The following is a 25,070-nucleotide window of genomic DNA, read 5'->3' as shown; positions in this document are numbered from 1 at the left end:
CCCTGTGATGATAAGAGTGTTTGATGGCTAATTGCTGCTGGGTGTTTGACCTATGTCACTTCAGAGAGCTATGGTGATGAAGTCTTACAGCCTGTTCTTGATACTCGTAGAGGATTAGTAAGATCTTGGCACTGCACAGGTCTGTTAAGAGTTGTGTTGACAGCAATAGTTGCAGGTAGAAATGGAAGTGTAATAAAGAACACAAAAGCATTGTCTTTGCTTACATTACTTTGAACATGTTTAGGGCAAATATGGATTAACTCTGGCAAGCCAACAGCTTTACCTTACCTGTTTTTGCTGGACAGGACCCAAAGTCAAATAATAGTTGTGATTCACTATGGGGTATTTATTTATTTATTACCCATAGAAATTAAACAAGTTTATTAATCATCTTCAGATTTTTATCTGGCTCAGGTTAGCATGCTATATAAATGATGTGATTGTAAGGGTTAGCTTTATAAAGCAAGCTTGATTTGCAGGGCTGCTGCACAGGTTCAGGTTTATTTTTTTGGTCTGTAGCTTACAAAGATAAATATTCATTGATTTCTGTTGCTTCTATGAGCGTCTGAATTTGTCTCCAAGTGGGCAACAGTTCATTTCTGAAAACTGCCACCACATTTGTGTTAATTGACAGTTGTCTTTACAGTCTTGACAGAAAGCACAATGATTGAATGTCTGCAAGAGCTCGTTTGCTCTTTCAGCCTACGAGGTGTTTCTTTCAGAGAGATTTAAAGGTTGGTGTAGTGCCTGCTGTGCTATTCTCTGTCCTTCTGCCAATGAAAAATATAATAGCAAAGCAGAAAAATGGAGGGGGAGGGTTGGTGTCTTTTACTGAGGCAGTTTGGTTAGATTTTAACATTCTGGCTTGGCAATAATGCTTATCTCTCAAAGACCCAGTTTTTACAGCAAAGTATGCCATTGGATATAGATTATATATGGTACAGCTTTTATTCAGAACTGAGTTATATGTAAAGCTTCATGTGGTTATATTTTTCCCCTCTCCTTTGTACAATAATAAAAAGAAAAACAGACCTGACATACTAAATTTATTAGTTTCCTTTAAGGAGAATACTCTTTTTGCACTTAAAACTAATGATTGATTACAAGTGTAGAACTTAGAAGCAAAGGCCCCTTAACCCCTTTTGTTTTGATTGAGCCTTATTTTAACGCTTTCATTTATCTTGAAATAGGCATTTTCAGTTTTTCATCATGCAAAGCATTCTAAATAAATGCACACTCATTATTCTAATATTCTTCGAGTGAAATATTGGTGATGACAAATTCAGATAATAAAAGCCTGAGACACAGCTGGGTGGTACATTCTAAGGTAATTTACTGATTACTGTGCCCCCTTTGCTGCTTTGTCACAATGGGGTTATTATTTAACCCTCTTACTACTAGAAAGAGAATTGGCACCCTTATGAGATGTAAATACAAAGACACCCTCCACACTCCCTTCACATGTGAACACAAAAAAACTTAGCAGAAATCCTTCTTCTGATTTTCATTTTTGGTTTGAAGCCAGTGTTTAGTGCTGCCTGATGTGGAGTTACAATCTTTTTTTCAGGATTGTGGAATGGCCCAGGACACGACAGTGCCCAAACTGAACTTTGAATTTTGGTTGGATAAAGCTATTGAATGGGGTCAAGCCACTACACTGGAATCCCAGAAGGATGTGTGTCTTCACTTGCCCCAGCTCCAGGAGTTTCTACATCAGATTTATGAAACTTTAAAACATATGGTAAGCGACTTTAAAAGGAAGAATGACCTGTTTTGAAGACACCCTCGGAAACAATCTGCACTATGTTTTGACAAAACCAGAAGCTAACAGTAGCAAAGAGGTTTGTGTTATTGACCTGATGTATTGCTGGATCAGAGAGGCAAATTGGGGAAACAGTCACAGGTAATGCAAACAGGAGCGTGCTTCCTGTTCCCCTGATTTATTGTGAAAGGAGCTTTTTCTTCTTGATTGGTTGTTGTCACGTGAGATTTCCCAGCCAATGCTCTAGCCTCTTTAAAAAACTCTTTAAAATAAACAAGAATTTGATTCTGGTTGTCAGGTCATAAATTGGATTATTTAAAGGCCTTAACATGCAAAACTAACTGATCCTTTAAATCTTACAGAGTCTGTTGACACGTTAACCCCAGTGTTGTGGCACATGTAGTGAATTCTAGCAGCATGGTCAGATCGTTGGCATATGCTGCTGGCTGTTCTGTTCAGTAATTTAATTATTGTCTGTACTCACTGGAGTGCTTTTTTTAGAAGTAAGTTTAGTTCTTTATATGTTTAGTTGTGTTTATGTTTTTCTGAGCATGGCTTTTTCCGTATATGTATTCAGTATAATTAGCTTTAGAAATATTGCATTATGGCATGAGGCTGACTTCTTATGGAAGTACTTATTTTTAAACATTCTTCCTATCTGAAGACTGCAGAGTTGTTATTTTTTTCTGACCTGAATTTAATTTTTAAATAAAAGATTTTTGGGGAGTGGTGTTTCTTCCCACATTTATATATGTCTTTTTCTTAAGAAGGGGAGAAACATCTATTTTTAATATTGCTACTTCAAGTAATCTGAGGCTTGGCCTGAAATGGACCTTGTGAATATGGCCCCAGAAAGTCTAGGGCTAGCCCCAAATGTGAGACAAATGTAAGGAATTTATTGCAGCAGCAGGAGATGGTTATCGTTCCTGCTACTAGCATGTTATCTCACCACAGCACCATTTTTAAAAGCCTTCATTTATTAGATAGTAAAGCTACAAAAATGGAAAAATGAAACTGATTACACAAGATTGTATATAAACTACATTGTCTACTACTTTTATAGTGAAGCTGCTTTCTATTTGGTTAGAAGTTAAATTGCAGTTTTTTACTGGCTAGTCATTACGTAAGTTAATCTAAAGAAAGCAAGCGAAAGTAACAGAAAGATAATTAATTTTATGCCAGAGTAGGTATTCATTTCTTCAGAAACTCCGTGAGACCGTGTATTAAAGCAATGAGGATCAACAAAAATATAGTTTAATTGTGCTTTTATTATCATGAAATCTTAGTTACCCATACTGTTTTCTGATTACTGGATGTGAGGAAAATGAAGAAATTTTCTACCATAATTATTAGGTGAGGAAATAACTTACTTAAGCTTTAACTTATTTGAATTATGACATTATAGCCAATTTCAGGAAGTTCCATTTTTATTACATACCTGCAGGTGTTTTGCTTCCAGAGCATTTCACAGCAAAACCATTGGGACTGTAATTTACGACAATCTGTACCATTAACAGTTCTCCTAACCTACTTCTGATGTTCAGTATATTTATTATCTTTTTGTTTGTTTTTATGTTTTAACAGGATTCAATTGTGGCAATCCAGCACTTCCCTTTAATTGGCCAGCTTCTAGGAAGGCTTTGTTGGAATCCTTTTGTTATAGGATATGGTAAGAACATGTAACGATATTTCTGCAGCAGTTCCGTAAACTTTATTCCATAGGAATTAGGAAAATACAACTTGTTATATACTTTGATTTTTTCCATAAAGACACAGCATTCTTTTTTACTTAAGTAAATTTAGAGATGAAAAGGTTAGCCAAGTTACTTAAAATATGTGGCGTGGAGAAATCTTAAATTTACTTTTGGAGCTAATTAATTTCATAGATTAGTTACAGAATCTTGACTTAGGAGCAGTAGGTTTTAAACCCAGTGAGTCTTTATGTGCATCATGATTTCCATTTTTCTTATTTTCTTGTTGTATTAATTACATTGTTGTTAGGGTCTCAAAATGCACAAAATCTAGTGTGTTCAGATTACTTTCAACAGAAGTTTCTTCCAGTTATACATTAGAATATTCTATTGTGTATGCTAATATAGAAGAATTAATTTTTCTGATGCTTGGTTTGTTTTTTTATTAGTGTAAAGCTCTGCTAAGTTATGATTGTGTTTGTTTTTATTGAGTTGATTCTGAATGTGTGTTTTCCCCATCTTGCAAACTAGTGAAAATGCACATAGAATCAAAAGCAGAACAGTGAAGTGGTAACATAAGAAAAAAACCCAAAAGTGTAGTGTATATGTGTGTAGATGAGAATAAAGAAGAGAAAAGAAATTGGGGACGGGAAGACTGTTGGGAGGTAGGAGACACTGCGTGTGCTACCTCACCAGCAGTTCCAGTACATTTTTCAGGAAGTGAGATGTTGATATGTTGATAAATGACTCGGGATCTACTTTTAAGCAGAAAAGTAATTCTGAGGTTCTCTGTGAGCCCCTTAAAATACTCTTTTGCCAGACTTCTGCTACTACTACAACAACTAGGAAAAAAAAGCCCCATTTTGTCTCTTCTGCTTTATGCTTCCTTTTGGTGAAATACGGGAAAGGACAATTTTTGTGTTCACCTGCAAGGGCTTATTAAGTCAAGCACAGCATTAGGCTAAAGTGATCATACGTCTTTTGGTTTGGCTTTATTTTCTTCTAGTCAGCTCCAAGCACAGGCAGAATGAACTTGTCTGCAAAACACATGGTTGCTGTGTGTTATGTCAGCACTTCCCTTCTGAAAGGAAAATTTGGGAAGGAACCATAGATTTAAACATATTCACTTTCGCAGAGCAGCAAATGTCTGCTTTTGTGGCACCTTTTGAGACAAGCCTTTTTCATACTTTCTAGACTTATTTTTACAATGGAGAAGTTCCCTTTTTAATCATAGTTTCAGTTTTTGAGTGTGTTGATAACTGTTGATGTTTACAATTATACACATGCTTTTCTTCTAAGTTTTTGTTTGGAATATACTTTAGACCATCAGTTTTTCTGAGCTGACAATATATTGTGTATAGAAAGTAGCTTCATCTATATCTTTCATCAAAGTTGAAAGCCGTCTCTTTCTGCTTTTGACTCCTTTTCACAACAATCCCAGCAATACGTTCTTGGTTTCCTCTACTTCCTTCCTCTTCTTTGGGATCCCTCTGCATATTCTAAAGCGAGAAAAGCACTTTTTCTGCAAATCGATCATTACTTCTGATCTTCTGATCATTACCTGGATTTTTACTACAGGTTTTTTTTGGTCTCAAAGTTGCAAGCAAGCCAGTTCAGAGAACTTCACTTGCTCAGAATGGAATCCTTCCCTTTAATGCTTAAAGATGAGTCAAGGAGATTTTCTGACATCAATAGGCCTGAAGATGTCTGCTCATACATTCCCACCACTTCCTCTTTTTAGAGACACCTGAGCACTCTTTGGACTGCTGGCATTTTAGATTCAGCAGATTTTAATTTTGGTTGGCATTAGTTCTGAAGATATTCTTTAAGATAGTGCTGGCTATAGCAGATGCTGACTCTCAAGTGGGTTTCATGTAATTTCTCATTTGGATAAATAGCTCATTCAGGCATGTGTCTGAGAGCAGGCCACCCTCGCAGTAGAAGGAACTAATTTCGTTCAATTCAGTCTTTCATACTAATAAATGGGGGAGGAAAAACATTATACTTCTGCATCATGTCCAAACCACAATACCTATCACCTTAGATGAATGTCTGTTGGTGCTGGAAGCTGACATGGCTGACCACTCAGTACAGGAAGTGTGGTCTCCAAGGGAAAATAATCTCCTCATAAACACTCCTGAGCAGGAGGTGACCGAGTTAGCCTTATTTAGAACGCTAATGTGAAGGAAGCACAACCGAAGAAAATCTCATGGCTGTACTTGTGATCCTAAACCACAAGGGATACATGAGGAATTCAGTCTTGGTAAGGAATTCCAGTGTTTTTTCTGTGGGCTAGGGGATTATCTTCTCAGTAGGACCCTCCTGGTTTGAGTTTTGAGCCCAAATGTCTTGAATCCCAAACTAATACTATAAATGCTGGGGAATTTCTTGGTGGCTCTGTATGTCAGTATATGTATGTGAGCGTGCATGCTTATGTATGCATTCATTTCCACAGAAAGTTCAGTTTTAGCTAATCAACATTTTCTGATATATTTCAATAAAATTTTACAGCAAACTCTAAGAAGAATGTTTCTGGCTGTAAGATTAGGGTTTTCTTAGTAGTTCCTTGCATCTGGCCCCATTCGTGACAAGGTATTTATAAACTGACTGTATCATAGGATGATTGAGACCACACTGTGTTATGAGAATAACATTGCCTTTTTTATTTTTTATTTATTTATATTTTTATTTTTATTTTTAATGTGAGACTGGCAGGGAGGAAGTGCAATGTGATTAATCATAAAAGTTTAAGCTTTTGTTTGGCTGGTTGGTTGGTTTCATTTTTTACAAAACAGCTTCCAAGCTGTCCTAAATTTCCTACAGAAAATTTTCATTCCTTTAGTTGGAGTTACAACATTAACCTACTTAAGCAGTCCAGTAGATAGTTGGTGACCATTTTTGGGATGTAGTTTCCAACTTTCAGTTACTAATTTTGTTCCTTGGGAATGTATGAATTGGATATTTATTTGGGTAGTGAGCATTCTTTTATGACATAGTAAGATCCAATGCCTTCATTCGTATTCCGATAATGGTTTTCAGTGCATACCATGATGGTATGTTTTCCATGGGGATCACAGAAAAAACCCACCAGTAAGTTTTCTGTGTCTCTCTGTGTTTGGTCTTTTGATGTGTTTATCTTTTGCAGCTGCCATAATTATTTTAAGATCTGTCCTGCCTTAATCTTCCCATCTTTCATCCCCAGTTCCAAAGCAGTTGTGAAAAGAAAACAGTGAACCTGAGAGTGGCCCTCAAAGTGTCATTGGGTACTTCAGCAAGAGGACTGTATGGTCCCTTTTCCTACTTTTCACCGTTCTATGGGAGGCTACTGCAGTTCTGGTTGTAGCCAAAAACTAATTTTCACTGGGAAAATTGTGAAGCTGTACAAGTCCCTTATTTTTTGGGAACTGTTGGCATAGCTATGACACCAGTATAAGTTGTTTTCACTTAGGTTGAGGTTTGAATGTATCTAGCTAAATCTGTTTAAACACATTATGCTGGTGAAGTGCACCAGTATATCATTTATCTAAGCTTTGTTTTCATCATTTTAGCTTTCATCGTACTGATTTACATTTCTGACAGGCAACAATATATGCAATTTACTTTATAGTATGCAGCAAGTCATCATGTGTAGCAAAAAGTCTTCTCATCCAGAAGTCTGATTAAGCTGTTTGTTAGATGCATTTTTTCACCTCTTTCCTTTATTTTTTTAGGTCAAAAGAAAAACATAAATAAGATTACTTAATGGAATACTGTGGATATACAGTATAAATAGGATGAGTCAAAAGAAGGAACACTTGAACTATGTATATTTTGTTCGGGATAGGTGATTTGGATTTGATTTTCCTCTTTCTGTATAGTTTGACTTGTGTAAAAACATAATTCATATAACTGAAACTTATCTCAAAAGCCAGACATTATAAACAGACAATATTTTAGTACTAGTAATTAATAATGTCCAAAATCTGAATTTTCTATGGCTATCATGTAGTCATTTAAACAAATAAAACAGTATTTGTTTATTTTTCCTCCCCTATAATTTCATATCAGAGTTTAGGTGAAATGTTTTTTGAAGCAGATAGTGTTGCCTCTTAGTGCTGGTGTCTGAATGCTAGTTGGATATAGTTACAATCAAAGTATAAGGATACTTTGAATTTCTGCTGAGCAGTATGCAAGATGTCTCCTTTAACTCCAATCTTAAACCACCTAGGAAATTATTAGCCTTGTAAAAATCCATATTAAAAAAAAATCCCCAAACACATAATGGCAGAATACCCCAAACCGTAGTCAGTTAAATGTGTATGTTTGAGAAACCATTTCTGTGCAGAGATCTTAGTCAGTGGGAGGCCAGTAATGGCCTACAGGCATGTTGGACATTTATTGAGGAATACTGTTTTAAATCAATATTAACTTCTCCGATCACCTGGTGAAAATAGAGGCATTACTTAATGGAGCTTTTATTTTTTCTTCAGGCTTTGCCAACAAAGCACTTCCAAATAATACTGTTTATTACATCCGGGATAACAAATCAGAGAAAATAAAAGAAATCACTTGTTGAGCTTGATAATCAAACTATCTCCTAATATAATTTCTAAAACTCATGTGGTATTACTCATTTGTATGGTTTTTAACAAGACTAATATCGCTTACTAAGTGAATGTTATATCAAAGCTACAATACTACATCCAGTTTTCATAATTTTTATTACAATCATGCACTTTTATTTTGGGGTGAAATTCAGTGAGGAGACTCCTGGTATCTGCCAAAGAACATTTTTTAAAAAAAAAAGCCTATTGAAAACAAAGTTGTGGGAAATAATCATGAGTTAAATGGCTCTTCAACTGCTTACTCCAAATTATCGGCTCCTCTATAATAGTATTTGTTCATCTGAGCAGTGACAGTATTGCTCAGTATAGTAGGTTTCTAGAGAAGGCAACTCATTTCCAACAATGGGCTGGAATTAAGTAAAACCTGATCTGATCCTCAACAGAAAGTCACAATAGGATTTTTTTCCATCAGCATTTAGCTATTCTGCTGTCTGCAGAAATGTCATTTTCCTGAAGCATAGAGAATCTTAATATATTCTTACAGAAAACTTTATGTTTTACATTGTTGTTATGAATGGTTTCATACTTCACGAACGTAACTTTTTCAGAAGTGAGCATTCTTTAGTTGTGCAAGCTTTGGACACAATGTATTATTTATGTAAATTAATCACTAGGTCACACATGTTTCTTAAGACCATCTAAATATTGTATAGATTTGGAACTCTTTGATACCTTTTAAATTGCTATTGAAGGAAATGATTACACAAGAACTACATATGAATAACATTAAATGTGTGGTGTGAATCTGGTAGAATAGAAGCATTATGAGTTGAGACTGATATTTAGGGCCTGGGTTTTGTGGATGGATAGGGATTGTTGTGTGTAATTCTGTCTGTGTTTTGATTTTTCTTTTTTTTTCTCTAAATGTATCCTTATTTTCTTTTTTCCTTGCAGATGAAAGCCAGAAGACTCTGATGTGGTGCTTATGTTGTCTATACAGCAGTGAACCACAGAACCCTGTGGAATTGAAGGCCAACAGCTGGATACGGGTAAGTGAATGAATCCTTCCCAGGACTGCTTTGAATTAAATTGATTATTTAAAGGTGCTACATCTATAGCATAGAGACACTGTCATTTAAGAAACTGCTCCAAACACAACTTGCATACATATTGTGTTGAAATATATATCACTCTAATTATAACACAGTGAGTGCTAGTCTGTCATTTTAAATATTAAAAAGATGTAGCATTTTAAAGTGGATAGTTTTGATGGCTTTTAACCTACTAGATTAATCAAGTCTAGTAACTGTGAATAGTGAGCAATGACCACAAATCAGAAGGGAAGCAAGTGTTATTAAAAAAAAAGAACCTTTCAATTAGGATAAAATAAACAGCCTGGAGAAATGCCATAGCTTGTTTTGAAATCAGCTTATATTTGCTCCTTAATTTTATTCTTTTTTGCTTTTGTTTAATCTCCTGCCTATGAAGAATTTAATTGTATCCAAACTTTCTTCAAAGGCAGGCGGAGACGGGAGGGGTAGTGCTTGTGTGTGGATTTATATTTAGTGACTTAAGGAGTCATGAATCCTTAACTTTAATCCCAAATTTAGGGTTTTGCATGGCACATCTGTTCATATTTTATATATTTCCACACTAAACTAGCAAAGCACATCAGCATATAAATAACTTGCAGCACATCGATGCTTAATGCTTTCAATTGCTGAATAGCAATTTGAGGGTGCAGTGTTGTTGATTTTACGTCCTTACATTCTCCGTGAGTCCCTATCAAAATATGGTTAAAAATATTAATGGAATTGTTAATGTATTTTTTTTGTATCTTATAGTCCTCACAACTAGTGAGACTGTAGAAGCCTGATCATTAGTTATGACACATCTGCTAAAGCTGAAGGTACTTCTAGGGTTCTCTAAGTAGTTAATTTCTTACTTACTAGATGACTTTCTACATGTCATTTTATCTAAGTATGCATGTAATACTAGGATGTACAAATTATTATAAAATAGATAATGATACTGCAGATGTTTATGTTGGTAAATAACTGTATTTAACTATGTAGTAGTGTTGATTTAAGTGCAGTAATTCTCAGCAGTAAGTTCTCACAAACTTTCAGATGCCCTTGGGTGCCTGTGTGTACCTATTTGGTGGGTTGTACCACACGCCGTGAAATTCTCAACAACTTAACACTAACTAAAATCACCCTTATTTTCTTCCTGTTTTTAACCTTTTTCAAGAGGCTTTTTCTGAGGTTAGTATACTTGGAATTCACAGTGTGGCAATGCTTGAGTACCAAACTAAAGTGATGCAAAAAAAAAATCTGCCTTTTCTAATGAAGTCTTGCTGGTTGGATATATTCTTCATAATGACATAGAAGGTGCACAATAGCATGCACTTAGTTATCAAACATAGCAAAATTTGTCAGTTTATTTGTTATTAGCAGCAGCATATGCATTAACGATGTTAAGTGGAAGGGAGAATTGTACCCAGACAGTCTTCTACAGGTAGCTTCCATTTCTGGGAGGGAAAAAACACGTTATTTTAATCTAGATCAGTTGCCTTATCTGATTGATGTAACTGAATTGATGGTGTTGCTGATATAAGAAAAAGTATCAAGTAAACAAGAACAAACAGTTGGGGATGGATGAAGGTGGGGCTGCTGCTTTTGGCAGCACTGCCACCTGAAGCTGTCTTAGATTGGGACTAGCATGTAAGTGTCTGATTCAAGCCTCACTGCAGTCTGCAGGAATTTTTCACCCGCTCTGTGTGTTTGAATCAACCTTAACAGTCATGGTGACTTGATAAGTCAAGAGTTAAAAGTGATAGGGAAGAGGGCATGGAGGAGTGCAAAGCACAAACATGTCTTACTAGCTATTTTTACCATTCAGTGCTTCCCTAGTTGCTTAAAGTGGGTATAGCATAATATGATCTGAAATGTAATAAGTTCATATTTTGATTGGAGGGAAAGAAACAGCTCTTGGAAAACTTCTAATTAAAAAAAAGAAAGGATAGGTAGAGAGGTTGTAAAATGCACGGCATAAGGATACAAAAGTTGAGATTAAAAGAAAGGGCATTATTAAATTTTTTTCTATAGTCATTAGAACTTCTTATTGGTTTCTTACTGTCCAGTGTGCATCATCACAAAGCTTTTTGAAGAAGGTGGTTTTATCTCCTTTTCCTAATCAGCATTGTAATTCTAGGCATCAGCAATTGTGATATAATAAAGAATATCATGTTTGTTTGTACAGAAGAACCTAAGTTAAATATTTTGCTACTATTGAAGTGTTTCTTTTGCCATGTGTGATAAAGATTTATGTTTAGAAAAAATAAGCATACAGTAAGTCTGTTGACCCACCTAGTGCATACTTAACATTGTTTTCTCCTGAACTGCTTTATTTTCCATATTATATGTGTCTCAAAAGATTGTGTGTCCTGGTTTCAGCTGGGATAGAGTTAATTTTCTTCCTGGTAGCTGGTGTAGTGCTGTGGTTTTGGTTTAGAACAAGAATAATGTTGATAACACACTGATGTTTCCGTTGTTTCAGAGCAGTGCTTACACTAAGTCAAGGACTGTTCAGCTTCTCATAGTGCCCTGTCAGCAAGGAGGCTGGAGGTGCACAAGAAGCTGGGAGGGGGCACAGCCAGGACAGCTGACCCAGACTGGCCAAAGGGCTATGCCATACCCTATGGCGTCATGCAGAACAAAAAAACTGGGGGGAGTTGACCGGGGGGCGCATAGCCGTTGTTCAGGAGCTGGCTGGGCATTGGTCAGCAGGTGGTGAGAATTGCATTGTGCATCACTTGTTTTGTATATTATTTTATCATTATTATTATTTTCCTTCCTTTTCTGTCCTATTAAATTGTCTTTATCTTAACCCACGAGTTCTACCTTTTTTCCGATTCTCTCCCCCATCCCACTGGGGAGCAGCGAGCAAACATCTGTGTGGTGTTTAGCTGCCTGCTGGGTTAAACCACAACATTGTTACAGAAAGGAATCGAGAGACATTTGCCATCAGAGCCATAACTGGAAGTTTGCATCAGCTGTTTTCATATTGACTGGATGACCAACCTCTGCAGTGGTTTGATCTGACTTCGGCCTTGTTTGTAATAAGGCGGAAGCGCTTTACAGCAGGGTTATTCACTGTCTGGTGGAGAAGATGCCAAATACACTGTGGTACACTATGGAAAAAATGGCCATAAGTCTAAAATATATAGTTGAAACAAATTCCTGGGGGTGGGAAGGAAGGCAGTTTTGTGGCTTCATGATGTAAAGGGCACTGAAATCCAGAAATTAATTCTAAATAAAGCTCTGAAATTTGAACGCTACTTAAATGGGTTTTAGTATTATGGAAAACTTGCCCGTACTTGGAATGAAATGATATATTATCTGAGATATTTAAGCTCTCCCTAGAGGGTATGGATGGAAAGCCATCCATGACCACACAGAATGGGGGTCTGCGTCAGGTCCATACACGCTGACACAGGAGCCATGGAAGAGGGGTTTACATATAGGAACTGCAGTTCACTTCTGTGGAACTGACCTTCGCAGCAGCCTTGTCCTTTGGCCCTGTCGCTGAGAGTTAAAGTGGAGTAGTTCACTGTGTAAGCCAGCACACATCAAATAAAGTGGGACCTCTGGGTGTACATTTAGTTGATGACAGAAGAAATAAAATGTAAAAAAGCAAAGTAAAGCAACCAACCAACCAAAAAAAAGCCCCACCCAAACAACCAAAAAATGAGGAGAAGTGTGTAATGGAGATAGACAACTTTACCTGCTTACTATTAACTGTTTAATTTTAACAACAATAACAAAAAACCTTTTTAAGATTGCTGCCTAGTTTTATGGGTTTTAACTGTGGCTTACAGGAAAATTTTCCTCCCAAAATGCAAAGTTATATCTGATTGGAAAATGACATTATTCAGCAAGTTAGTGGTGAATATCCTTTGTTCCTTTGTTTTTATAGCTATGTACATTGGCTATTAAATTACACCTTTCTTTTTGTCATGGCAAGCGTGAGTTCCTAAACAGTACTTCGTGGCCTTTCATTGTGTTTGACTAAGGTCATTGATAGGAAGGCTGATCTCAAGTCTTTTGTTTTCAGCTACTAAATTGCATTTTCAAAGTAGCAAAAAATGTATTTGATGCTTGCTTACTTTTTAACTTTCCTGCCACTGTCATGGAAAAGCTGTGTTCTTTTTAAGGACAAGAAGGGTAGCTACCCACTTGAACTGCATTATTAGTAAGTTTCAGAAACCAAGATCATGCAGGTCTGCAAGTCTTCTGAAAGAATAAAATGTGCAATGAAATGACTTGGAGTTTAATTAATGTGCGATGTAGACGGCAGTTTTTTTAGGATCAGATGCTGTTTAAAATAGTAGAATTTTTTTTTTTTTATGATTCTGAATTTTAGTGCTGGAATCTAGGTTCCATAGGTCTTCTATAGGGCTAGATGCAGTGTAGGAAGCCAAGATACCAATGCTGCCCCAAATTTCTCACTGATTAAATCAACCATGACCTGGTGAAACTAGTCTCTGAGAAAGAAAGCAATTTAGATTTTCCAGCTGGCCTTCTCTGAGCAGAGAGCTTTGGAGCTGTGCAATAAGCATGGTTCTAACATGGGCTTCTGTCTGGTGGGGCTAGAACAGCTTCCTTGCACTGTGGGTTGCTCTTGCAATCATATTGCAGCAACTAGAGAGCTTTTCTGAAGTAGACTTGCATTTCATTAACTTGGTCACACCTCCTTCTCTGCTCTCAGTTTATAAACTGCGTTTATGAATTGTTTATGGCTTTGGAATTTGTTTCAAATACCGCTTTTGTTGTCTCATTTTGGAAGGCCATACATACTTGTGAGAGTCTTACAGCCCATTCCTTTTTCGAATTGGGTAAAACAGGAACAGTTAATATGCCTGTTTTAATTTTTTTTTTTTTAATATAAGATACATTTTCTCAATGCTTTACTTTCCCTCAAAGAAATATAAGGGAACAAGACAGTGTATACATAATAACTTAAACACAGGGGTGGAGGGCCTATCAGCCTTGGCACATGTTTTTAGAAGTGGTTTTTGGGCTTGGCCAAATTTTCATTTCTGGAAATGTGTAGTTCTTTTGGCTATCTGTATCCTGTGCAAGGCCACATTATATTAATGGCCGCAAAAGTAACAGGTTCTTTGTAAGAGTAATTTTTAATGGCACTGGAATTATAAAATCAGTTTTGTTATATTTTCCAAAAATACCTAATGAAATGTGTGTTTTGTCTTTCATAAGATTTCATACTTGTTTTCTCTTACCAGTCTTATTCTGGGTAATTTTTGAACTGAGGACGGTACGATGCCAAATCGATGTAAAAATTTTGATTCAGAAAGTTTTAATTTTATTGCATCAGTGAGTTTCTAGTTCCTCAACAGAACTGTGTAAAAATAATGTTCCTATGAAAATACTAAAACTGATAAAAAAAAAAAAAAAAGCCTCTAAAACTCTGACTCATCTATGAATCATCTCTGAATGTTGCTGAGATATTTCTGCTGTAAGATCAAGGTTTTGAATTATGGTGTGCATTCCTTGCCTCCGCCTCTTGGAGTTTGACAATTTTCTGCTGAGCTAAGCAATGTTGGTGGAAAGGTGGTGGACACCAGTTATTTCCAAATGCATGCAATGGAAAGCAGACACCATATTATTATTTCCTTTGGACACTGTCAGCACTCAATGAACAAAGTTCACCACTTGAGAGTACCTCTTTGAGAATGCAAAAGTAGTGTTTTCAGGTAAAGGATTTCCATTTTGCCAAATTTAGTGTTTGCAGTAGAACTGCAATATTTGCTTGCTGGAGTTTCTCTGCTTTTTGGGGAAATAGAAGGTATACCAGAACTTCAATGTCATCTTGTTATTTTCTGAATAGCAAACATGGAAACATGTTCGAAAACCATTAGTTTAATATGGTATGTATTTAGTAGAACCCCTGCTTGTACAGCAATGCTTGAATGTTTCTGGTAAAAAAGTTTTTTTGTTGTTTTGGTTTGGTTTTGTGTTTTTGAATTTGAGTTATAAATCTGAAAACATAATGTCAAGGCCTTCTGTGTGGCATCTTTCCCTTTAGTATTGTTACACTTGCCTCCTGCATTAAAACATCTGAATCGAAGTCTTGTTTTCCAGAAGAGTGGAAGGCATGTACCTGTCCTCAACATGCCAACCTTTTGATGTACCTTCAAGTTGTATTTGTTTAGAGTAAATTTGATGGAATTCTGTCTATTGTATTAAATTGTATTAAAGTGTTTTGCAGGGGGTTGCTACTCCTCAAATAGGCCAGATAAGAAATTTACTGCCAATTAAGCACAGGATGTTTGAGATTTTTAGTGATGTTCTCTGGATGACCTGTTTTTTTTATGATCATCTTGACTTTTTAATTAAACTACAGTTTTAATTGAGTTGGTTCAGTTAATGAAGCACTGACCTTTCACACCTACTTCTGAAACTGTGCCAGAATTTTGAGCAAAATGGATTTTTAAGACCTTTGCTTTCTATGTAGCAATATATCTAAGACTGTGATGAATTAACATTGAAAGAGTGGTCTCTTAGTGATGGTTCAAAATGGAAACATTTGTGATTTACTTCTTGGGACAGATGCACCTGCATTGAAATGCTTAGTTACCTCTCACTATAAACTTGCACTTGTGTGTGCACTTCCTTTCCTCTTTAGATGTCAAGTGCTGCTTCACTCGTATTTTGGATCATCCAGCTGGCTGATCAGGTGTTACGTTATTTGTCATTCTTAATAGTTTAATTCATTGACATATATTTTGCTTAGGTGACAATATTCAGGAATAGAAGAAAAACAACACTGTTATAAAAACAGGAGTTCAGCAAAATGAAATTTCCTAAAATTTTAGGATTTAAGTGGACTTACTCTTTTGTCTGTGAGGGAAGAGTTGCTCATTGATTTACTGGGACTTTGCAAGATTATTTAGTTACTTCTGAGGAAGTCTCATACAAATCGAAATAGAAGTATTACAAGGTCAGGGAGCTTGAAACGTGTGTGTGTGTTTTCATGTATTATGGCTTCTATTTTGAATGAGTTACCAAAGCGTTTTCAAAATTTCTATCACAACAAGGATAGTAAGGACAGTAAATCATGAAGGAACTGAGAGGGACTAGATTATCTTTGAGAAATACAGGGATTCTCATCATATCTTTATAAAGTATCCAAAATAGCTTTTATGTGAAATGGAAGATGAAAAAGGGAGGTAGACTCTATACTTCTCATTATAGAATCACAGAATGGTTTGGGTTGGAAGAGGCCTTTAAAGGTCAGGTAGTCCAACCCTGCAATGAGCAGGGACATCTTCAACTAGATCAGGTTGCTCAGAGCCCTGTCCAGCCTGACCTTGAATGTTTCCAGGGATGAGGCACCTACCACCTCGCTGGGCAACCTGTTCCAGTGTTTCAACACCCTCATCGTAAAAAATTTCTTCCTTGTGTCCAATCTAAATCTACTGTCTTCTAGTTTAAAACGACTACCCCTTGTTGTATCGCTACAGGCCCTACTAAAGAGTTTGTTGCCATCTTTCTCATAAGCCCACTTTAAGTACTGAAAGGCTGCAATAAGGTCTTAAGACCTTAGAATAAGAAAACTATATTTTCTTCCTGTGTCTGTTTTATGGGAAGAAGCTTATTTTGCAGGATATATGGCTTATATGTATTTGTTAGAATGCAGTATGCCAAGTATGTGAAGAACAGTTTGGAACTGGACACTGTTGCTTGCAGTACATGGTAATGACAGCTTTGTTGCTTATTATGATAGCTATTTATTAACTTATGAACGGTGGTGTGTGTTCTTATATACCGGTAGATGGCATTCTTTGTATTGCATACAGGTGCACATGTGTTTGTTTTATATTAATTTGTATACAGCTTTCCATTGCACAGCATTCTAATACCTATTCTTCTAAAGGAAGATGAACATTTTCTTTTATTAGTAGTCTCTAGATTAGAAGCCAGCTTCACTGCTGCACAGTTTGTGTGGTATTATTTTGAGTCTTAGCTGTCTAATGATGCTTGCACTACTGAGAGTTCTGTGTTAAGATTTCTGAATTTTTTGGCAACAATTCAGGATACTCCCTAATAGGAAAATTTGTTTAATGATCTTCTTTCCTGTATGCGCAATGCAGGTAGTTGAACTCATTTTTATCTTTTTTTGCCCATAATTATTCCAGAGATGTGGAAGAACTTGTCTGTGTTTTCACTTGTTGTCATGATAATGACTAATTCTTCATATTTATATTTTTTTTAGTACTTAGGAGCTTTGTATCTGAGGATCTGTTGTATTAAACACTGTACAAGAACAGTTTAGAAAACATTCTTGGTTCTGAGGTGGTTACAATGAAACACTCATCATGCAAATAGATTTAGAAAAAAGAATCAAAACCAAACAACTCTTCCTTTCCTGCAGCTGCCTCCTTCCACACTGTTCTAAAATTACAAATAGTATTCTGAACAGTGCAGGTTTTTTGTATGTCCCCCCCTCTGTTTTTCTCCAGGCGAACATTGTTACACCGTTTCATGGTGACCCATTTATGTATGGTCATGCACTGTATTTTTAAGGGTGAGTCATCTATCTATTCCAGAATTGGTTTTAGTATGTCTGTCATCATATTACTTGGTTTGTTGCTCCCATGTTTTAATTTATTCTATCACTTTTTTCACCGCTGCTGGTTTGAAAAGTTAATTTGCTGTAGGCATGAGACTCTCCCCACAATGTCGGGTACAACAAAGCATCCGTTCTTTTGTTTCTGGTACCTCGTTAAGAGTAAGCCTTTTGCAGTGCATTAGCACAGCCAACTCCAGCAAGCGCAGTAAGCTGTGAAAACTTATACCACTGCATACCAGTAGATGGCACTCTCTGTATTAAGTGGTTGCCAGTATTACGTCACAGAAACGTGCATACACGCACTCGCATGCACCGTTTTTAAAGAGTAGAGAAATTTAGACGTTGTTAGGGATTTAACTAATGATAATAACGTTGCAGCCTTTCCCTGGTTCCATCTGGATGTGTTTTGTTAGAAAGGCAGTATTATGTGGTAGTTTGCCTTTAATTTGTCAAATTTGTCATGAGGATGACAAATAAAGATGAGTGCTTCCTCTAAGGAAGCACTTCTGCAACCAAATTAATCGCTATAAAATAATGCTGTTGCAAAGTAAGCATGAACAGGCCATTCACTGGAGTTGGTAACAAGAAGTAAAAACTGGGAATTAGCTGTTGTGCATTATACTTTCACTTAAACTGTTCTATGTTACAAAAGTTTTCCATTTTTGGTTAAAACTAAGAGCAATTATTAAAGAAATATGACTCATAAAAATAGAAACAAATGAAAACAGTCTACCAAATACTGTGCTGCTAATGATTGCCTGTTCTGGAGGCATTTGTGAACACACAAGAGATTCTGGATAATTACAGGCTAGTGAACCCTTTTATGATGTTGTTTTCTTTATGTTTCAAGATTTTTAGATTATTCTTATGGTTGGTGGGTCAGAGCATTGAAGCACTTACAACTTAATGTAATTTTGGAAATTTTATTGTTATGCAATGCAATTATTTATGTTCTCATCATTCATGAAAATTTTAATCCAATTTTAAATCCCACGTGGGCTCATATCCTGTGGACAGGATGGGAAAGGCAGGCTTTGACGGCATTTGTAATTTGACAGCCATGAAAGTTGCATCCAAGAGACCTGTATTTGACTTGTGAGTCAAGGAATAATACGGAAGCATATTAGCTTTCTGAACAGGAAAAGCTGATTTTAAAATGTTTCCCAGATATAAGGGGAAAACATAAAAGATACTGCTTCTCAATTCTATGTTCAGAATTCTGTTTACGTAGTTTTATTTTTCATGTGTGAAGCTAAACATACAGGGGTTTTTTGTTTTAAACTTGATCTATCCATTTAATAATGAAGTTGACTAAAGAACAGCAAACATACGTGAGTGAGTGTAATTGTCACAGCAGTTAAACTGATGGTTTTCCCATTGTTTATTTAAGCAATAAAGGATCAGAAGCGTTTGTGCCACCCTAGCCTCTGGGTAGTTCACAGTCCACCACGTCAGCTTCATCAGGGACCCAACTTAAATGCCTCTATGCAAATGCATGTAGCATGGGAATAAACAAGAGGAGTTAGAGATGTGCGCACGCCTGCAGGGCTGTGATCTTATTGGCGTCACAGAGACATGGTGGGATGGCTCCTATGACTGGGGCGTTGTAATGGAAGGATACAGGCTCTTTAGGAAGGACAGGCAGGGGAGATGAGAAGGGGGTGTCACCCTGTATGTCAATGACCAGCTGTAGTGCATGGAGCTCCACCTGGGTGTGGAGGAGGACCAGACCGAGAGCTTATAGGTCGGGGTTAAAGGGAGGGTGGGGATAGGTGATATTATAGTGGGGGTCTGCTACAGGCCACCTGACCAGGAAGACCAAGCGAATGAGGCCTTCTATAGCCAGATAGGAGCAGCCTCACATTAACGAGCCCTGGTCCCCATGAAGGACTTCAACCACCCCAACATCTGTTGGAGGGACAACACAACAGGGCATAAGCAATCAAGGAGGTGCCTGGGCTCCATTGATGACATTTTCCTTCTCCAAGTGATAGAGGAGCCAATGAGGAGAGGTGCTATGCTGCACCTTGAACAAGATGCTCCTGGACAAGCTCAAACACAAAAAGGAAGCCTACAGAGGGTGGAAGCAAGGACAGGTAGCCTGGGAGGAATACAGAGAAATTGTCCGAGCAGCAGGGATCAGGTTAGGAAAGCTAAAGCCCTGATAGAATTAAATCTGGCCAGGGATGTCAAGGGCAACAAGAAGAGCTTCTATAGGTACATTGGTGATAAAAGGAAGACTAGGGAAAAATGTGGGCCCTCTCTGAAAGGAAACAGGAAGCGTGGTTACTCGGGATATGGAGAAGGCTGAAGTCCTCAATGACTTTTTTGCCTCAGTCTTCACCGTCAAGTGGTCAAGCCACACCACCCAAGCTGCAGAAGGCAAAGGCACTGGGAGAATGATGAACCGCCCACTGTAGGAGAAGATAAGGTTTGAGACCATCTAAGGGACCTGAAGGTGTACAACTCCATGGGACCCGATGAGATGCATCTGCGGGTCCTGAGGGAACCGGCAGATGAAGTTGCTAAGTCACTATTCATCATATTTGAGAAGTCGTGGCAGTCTGGTGAAGTTCCCACTGACTGGAAAAGGGCAAACATAACCCCTATTTTTAAAAAGGGAAAAAAGGAAGACCCAGGGAACTACCTGCCAGTCAGCCTCACCTCTGTGCTGGGCAAGATAATGGAGCAGATTCTTCTGGAAACTGTGCTAAGGCACATGGAAAATAAGGAGGTGATTGGTAACAGCCAACATGGCTTTACTAAGGGCAAATTGTGCCTGACAATTTTGCTGGCCTTCTGCAATGGTGTTACAGCATTGATGGATAAGGGAAGAGCAACTGATATCTACCTGGACTTGTGCAAAGCATTTGACGCTGACCCACATGACATCCTTGTCTCTAAAATGGAGAGACATGGATTTGACAGATGGACCACTCAGTGGACAAGGAGTTGGCTGGATGGTCGCACTTAGAGTTGCAGTCAACGGTTTGATGTCCAGTGAAAACGGGGGACGAGTGGCATTCCTCAGGGGTTGGTATTGGGACTGGCACTGTTTAACATTGTTGTCAACATGCATAGTGGAATTGAGTGCACCCTCAGCAAGGTTGCTGATGACATCAAGCTGCGTGGTGCAGTCCACATGCTGGAGGGAAGGGATGCCATCCAGAGGGACCCTGACAAGCTTGAGATGTGGGCTTGTGCGAACCTCATGAAGTTCAGTGAGCCACGTGCAAGGTCCTGCACATGGGCGAGGGCAATCCCAAGCAAAATACACCCTGGGCGGAGAATGCATTGAGATCAGCCCTGCCAAGAAGGACTTGGGGATGTTGGTTGATGAGAAGCTCAACACAACCTGGCAATGGCGCTTGCAGCCCAGAAAGCCACCTGTATCCTGGGCTGCACCAAAAGCAGCGTGGCCAGCAGGGTGAGGGAGGTGATTCTGCCCCTCTACTCTGCTCTCGTGAGACCCCACCTGGAGTGCTGCATCCAGCTCTGGGTCCTCAGCACAGGAAGGACATGGACCTGTTGGAGTGGGTCCAGAGGAGGGCCACAAAGATGACCAGGGGGCTGGAGCACCTCTCCTATGAAGAAAGGCTGAGAGAGTTGGGGTTGTTCAGCCTGGAGAAGAGAAGGCTCCGGGGAGACCTTACTGCAGCCTTTCGATACATGAGGGGGGCTTATCAGAAAGATGAAGAGAGACTTTTTAGTAGGGCCTGTAGTGACAGGACAAGGGGCAATGGTTTTAAACCGAAAGAGGGTAGATTTAGATTAGATAGAAGGAAGAAATTCTTCGCTGTGAGGGCGGTGGGGCACTGGCACAGGTTGCCCAGAGAAGCTGTGGATGCCTGGCAGTGTTCAAGGCCAGGTTGGATGGGGCTTTGAGCAACCTGGTGTAGCGGAAGGTGTCCCTGCCCACGGCAGGGGGGTTGGAAGCAGATGATCTTTAAGGTCCCTTCCAACCCAAACCATTCTATCATTTTGTGTTGTACACGGAAGTTTCAATATGTAATAATGGCAGTGACTGTAAAATGGTGTTTTGCTCACCTAGTCCACCTCTCTTGATACACAATGCATATGCACACTCTTAGACTAGATCTCAGGAGCAGAATGAAACAGGTATCTGAAGGGCACTTTATTCTAGAGTGGTTTTTCAGTTATGTATCTGAGCAAAAATTAAAAAACTCTTCCGATTGTAGATAGAACAGGTTAAATGCCAACACCCCACCCCCTGTATAGCTGAAAGGACATACAAAAGGCTGATATTTGCCATTTTGTCAAAGGCAATGGTATTAAAACCCAGAAAAGCCATAAGGCAGCTTTTCTTTTTGTAATTATTTGAGATAAATTTTCAATTAATTTAACCACTGGGAGCTGGGTGAATTGTTGTTTCAGACATGTATGCAAAAGCTATACACACATGTGTTGGGTAAAATGAAACATAAAAATGAGATCTTTTAGAGAATGCATGAGGAAAGTGAAAATAGTAAATTCTGTAAAACAGTTTGTAAATAAGACTGAAAAAAACAGTCTTACAAACTTAAGAGCTGACTCACAGGGAGAGATCACAGTGTGATCAGGATTTGGAAAAAGTGGTGAGATACATGTTAGCAGGTGTAGATCTAACTTCTGATGCCTTGTATTTATTAAGCAGCAATTTGACAATTAGAGTTTTGTCAAAAGCAAACAAAAAAGCTTGTATCAGTCAAAGCTAAAGCATGGGGAGATGGAGTGCTCATTTTGTCAAAGCCAGTTAGCAAATCAAATCTGGCAGGGGAAGAAAAAAAAAAAAAAAAAAAAAAAGATGAGCTGAAAGGGCATGCAGATCTAAAAATACTTTGTGGAGCTTCATAACTTTTGCCAGGAGCTGAGGCAGTAGAAAAAAAAAATAAACAATAAAATCTTCCAATTTGGAAGAGTAATACTCGAAGTGCAGAATAAAACTGAAGACGCCTAAATATTATGTGACTTTTTCCTGAAGGATGGCTGTTCTGAAGAACACCTGAGCAGTGCATTTGTTGGCTGTGTACAAAACCAACTCAAACCAAAACCACTGAAAGATTACTGGATTAAATATTTAAAAAGAGAATATCTGATAATGACACACAAGGAGAGATATTTCTGATTGGTGCCAGATATTAAGCTTGCTGTAACATCAGGGTTTCATAGTTGCTCTTAGGAAAACAGAGCAAACATTTCCAAGTTCAGCCCTCTCCATAGGGAAAACTGCTTTTGTTTCTTTGGCTGTTATTTGGGTTGGGTACTGCAGTCAGTTTGTCTTTCCAGAATGCAGCAACATGTTTTTAAAAATCAAGAAGTTCTATGAATCTGGAAGAAAATAATAATACGCAAACCCAACAATAAAAGAGTATAGTCAGAAGCTCCAAGCCATTTTTGAAAGAAGCAGAACTTCTGAGTTAAATGAAACAAGCAAAAATGCCTTTGCGGAGATGTAACATACCTGTGGAGAAGTGTATAGCAAGGCAGATTGTACTGAGGAAGAGTATCATCTATGTGGATGGACTGTGTAAAAAGTCTTCAGAATGCAGTTTGTGTACTTAGTCAAGCTGCCTGAACCATCCTTGTGAGTGTCTTGTTGTGCAAAACTGTTTAATAAGCATTCTCTGCAGTTCGTGAAAAGAGTTTGAGAAACAGAAGGGATTAATTTACGAAAAAAATCCTCAATTCTTGTGACCATCTCTGCAAAAAAGAGATGGTATCACTGCAGTCATGTCAGCTAAAATAGGAAAATGCTGTTGTTTGTATCGTGGGCCTAACAAAAGCAAGAGTAAGAGCTCCTACTCTTCCACTGGCCTCAGTTCATGCAGTAAAATGTTTGGGGTTTTTCTTTCATGAAAGTCGAGCTCCAAAGAAAGAAGGTCTGAGGATAAACGTAGTAATCGAACAATTTTCACCTCTAAATATAGCATTTGCAAAGGTAAATTCAGACCTTGGACAGAATTGCTGTTTGCTGGAAAATCCAGTAAGCATTTGGAAAAACCTCAGTGAAGCAAAACTTAGGTGTAGATCAACTGTTTAATTCATGTAAGATCTGAGAGTATTAAAGACAGAGGCTAATTGAAAAGACTTGTTAGTGGCGCCCTGTGAGGTTGCGTATGGAGGCCATTACATGACAGAGGAAGTTGAGTGTAGGTAGTTGGGCACTGACACACTTGGTGTGAGGGAGCACCAAGGGCAGGCTGCTGCACGGGGGAAGGCGAGCCAGGACCCGCAGGTGACTAGAAGGCAGGTGCGGCTGTGGCTTTACGCAGAAATGGTGCAGTTGCACAAGAAGAGCAGAGCAAGTCCAGGGTCAGACGTGAGTCCAGTGGTCGCCAGACCAGGTTCACAGTGATGAGGCAGGTCCAAGGTCAAGCTGGGAAGTCACAGCCATGGGTCAGGCTCCAGAGCAGCGAGGTGCGCGACCAACCACAGGCGTGACTGCAACGCAGCTCAGGCAAGGACCAAAAGCCTTGTTTGCCTATGCTTAACTGCAGTTCTCAAGTGAAGCCAGAAGGACCGAGCTTCTTACAACTCTAGCTCACACAGCACTGTATGACAGCTGGCCTTGAGCACAGGCAGCCAAACCCCTAGGAAAAAGGGTTAAGGAAGATACAACTAGATGCCTGCTGTGTTCGTACAAGTTTGCCTAAGGCTTCTGCATTTGGCTGTTGTCAGAGACAGGATACTAGCTAGATAGAAAGCTATTTTTATGGTATTTCTGTTCCTGTGTAATTAAGCTTGTCTCGTTTCAAACATACCGTGTGTATTAATTGCTAGAGGTAGCGTTAGGGAATGTAATTTAAGAGTACAACAATGTAATTTCAGAATACTAGTTCAGAGGGTCACAACAACATCGTTCTGATTATTCCTGTCAGTTTGAGCAGGTGAAGGGACAGTATTGCAGTACTCTGGTGGTTTTGTTAAGACTTGTCATGGTGGTTACTTTAAGACACCAGAAAAGTATATTAAAAGAGAAAAACAAACCTTATTCACAGATATAAAAATTCTTAGCTTTGACAGAGATGTTTTAGACTGGTCTCAAATAAATATGACATGATTCAAAGAAATCTGTTAAGGCTTATTTCAGAATTTGAAATTGCAGTCAAGTGAGAATCCACTAAAGCTGGGTAGGCATAGATTTACTTACTTTTTAGAAAAATAAAAGTGCTTTGATTATTGCTCTGTTTCCCAGAGGTAGTCTCCCTATAAGATACTATATTTAATAGAGTTTTTTTCCCTATTCACTTATTTTTAATAATCATAGCATATTCCGTATATGTATACGAGAGGTAACTGGACAACCTGTGCACTGTGAGAACAGCTCTACAGATGGTGATAGAAAGGACTTTAAGTGGGGAAGTGGGACAGATTATTACCTGTGAATTCTTTCTGCCCAAGGGTCACAGTGTGTTTCTC

General features: G+C 38.2%; 1 protein-coding gene across 1 annotated transcript in view; it reads left to right on the top strand.

Annotated features, from left to right (window-relative positions):
* FANCC (FA complementation group C) overlaps nt 1–25,070 on the top strand; it is a gene marked incomplete at its 3' end in the record, with an annotated part of 91,657 nt that overhangs the window by 14,677 nt on the left and 51,910 nt on the right. The window contains exons 2-4 of the mRNA XM_082336208.1: nt 1,568–1,741; nt 3,347–3,431; nt 8,952–9,046. Coding sequence (XP_082192334.1) covers nt 1,577–1,741; nt 3,347–3,431; nt 8,952–9,046 — 345 coding nt within the window. The 5' untranslated portion in view covers nt 1,568–1,576. The remainder of the gene's footprint in view (nt 1–1,567; nt 1,742–3,346; nt 3,432–8,951; nt 9,047–25,070) is intronic.

Source organism: Platalea leucorodia (assembly GCF_965183815.1).
Source record: "Platalea leucorodia genome assembly, chromosome: Z".
Taxonomy (NCBI): Eukaryota; Metazoa; Chordata; class Aves; order Pelecaniformes; family Threskiornithidae; genus Platalea; species Platalea leucorodia.
This window is presented reverse-complemented; position numbering and strand designations above follow the sequence as displayed.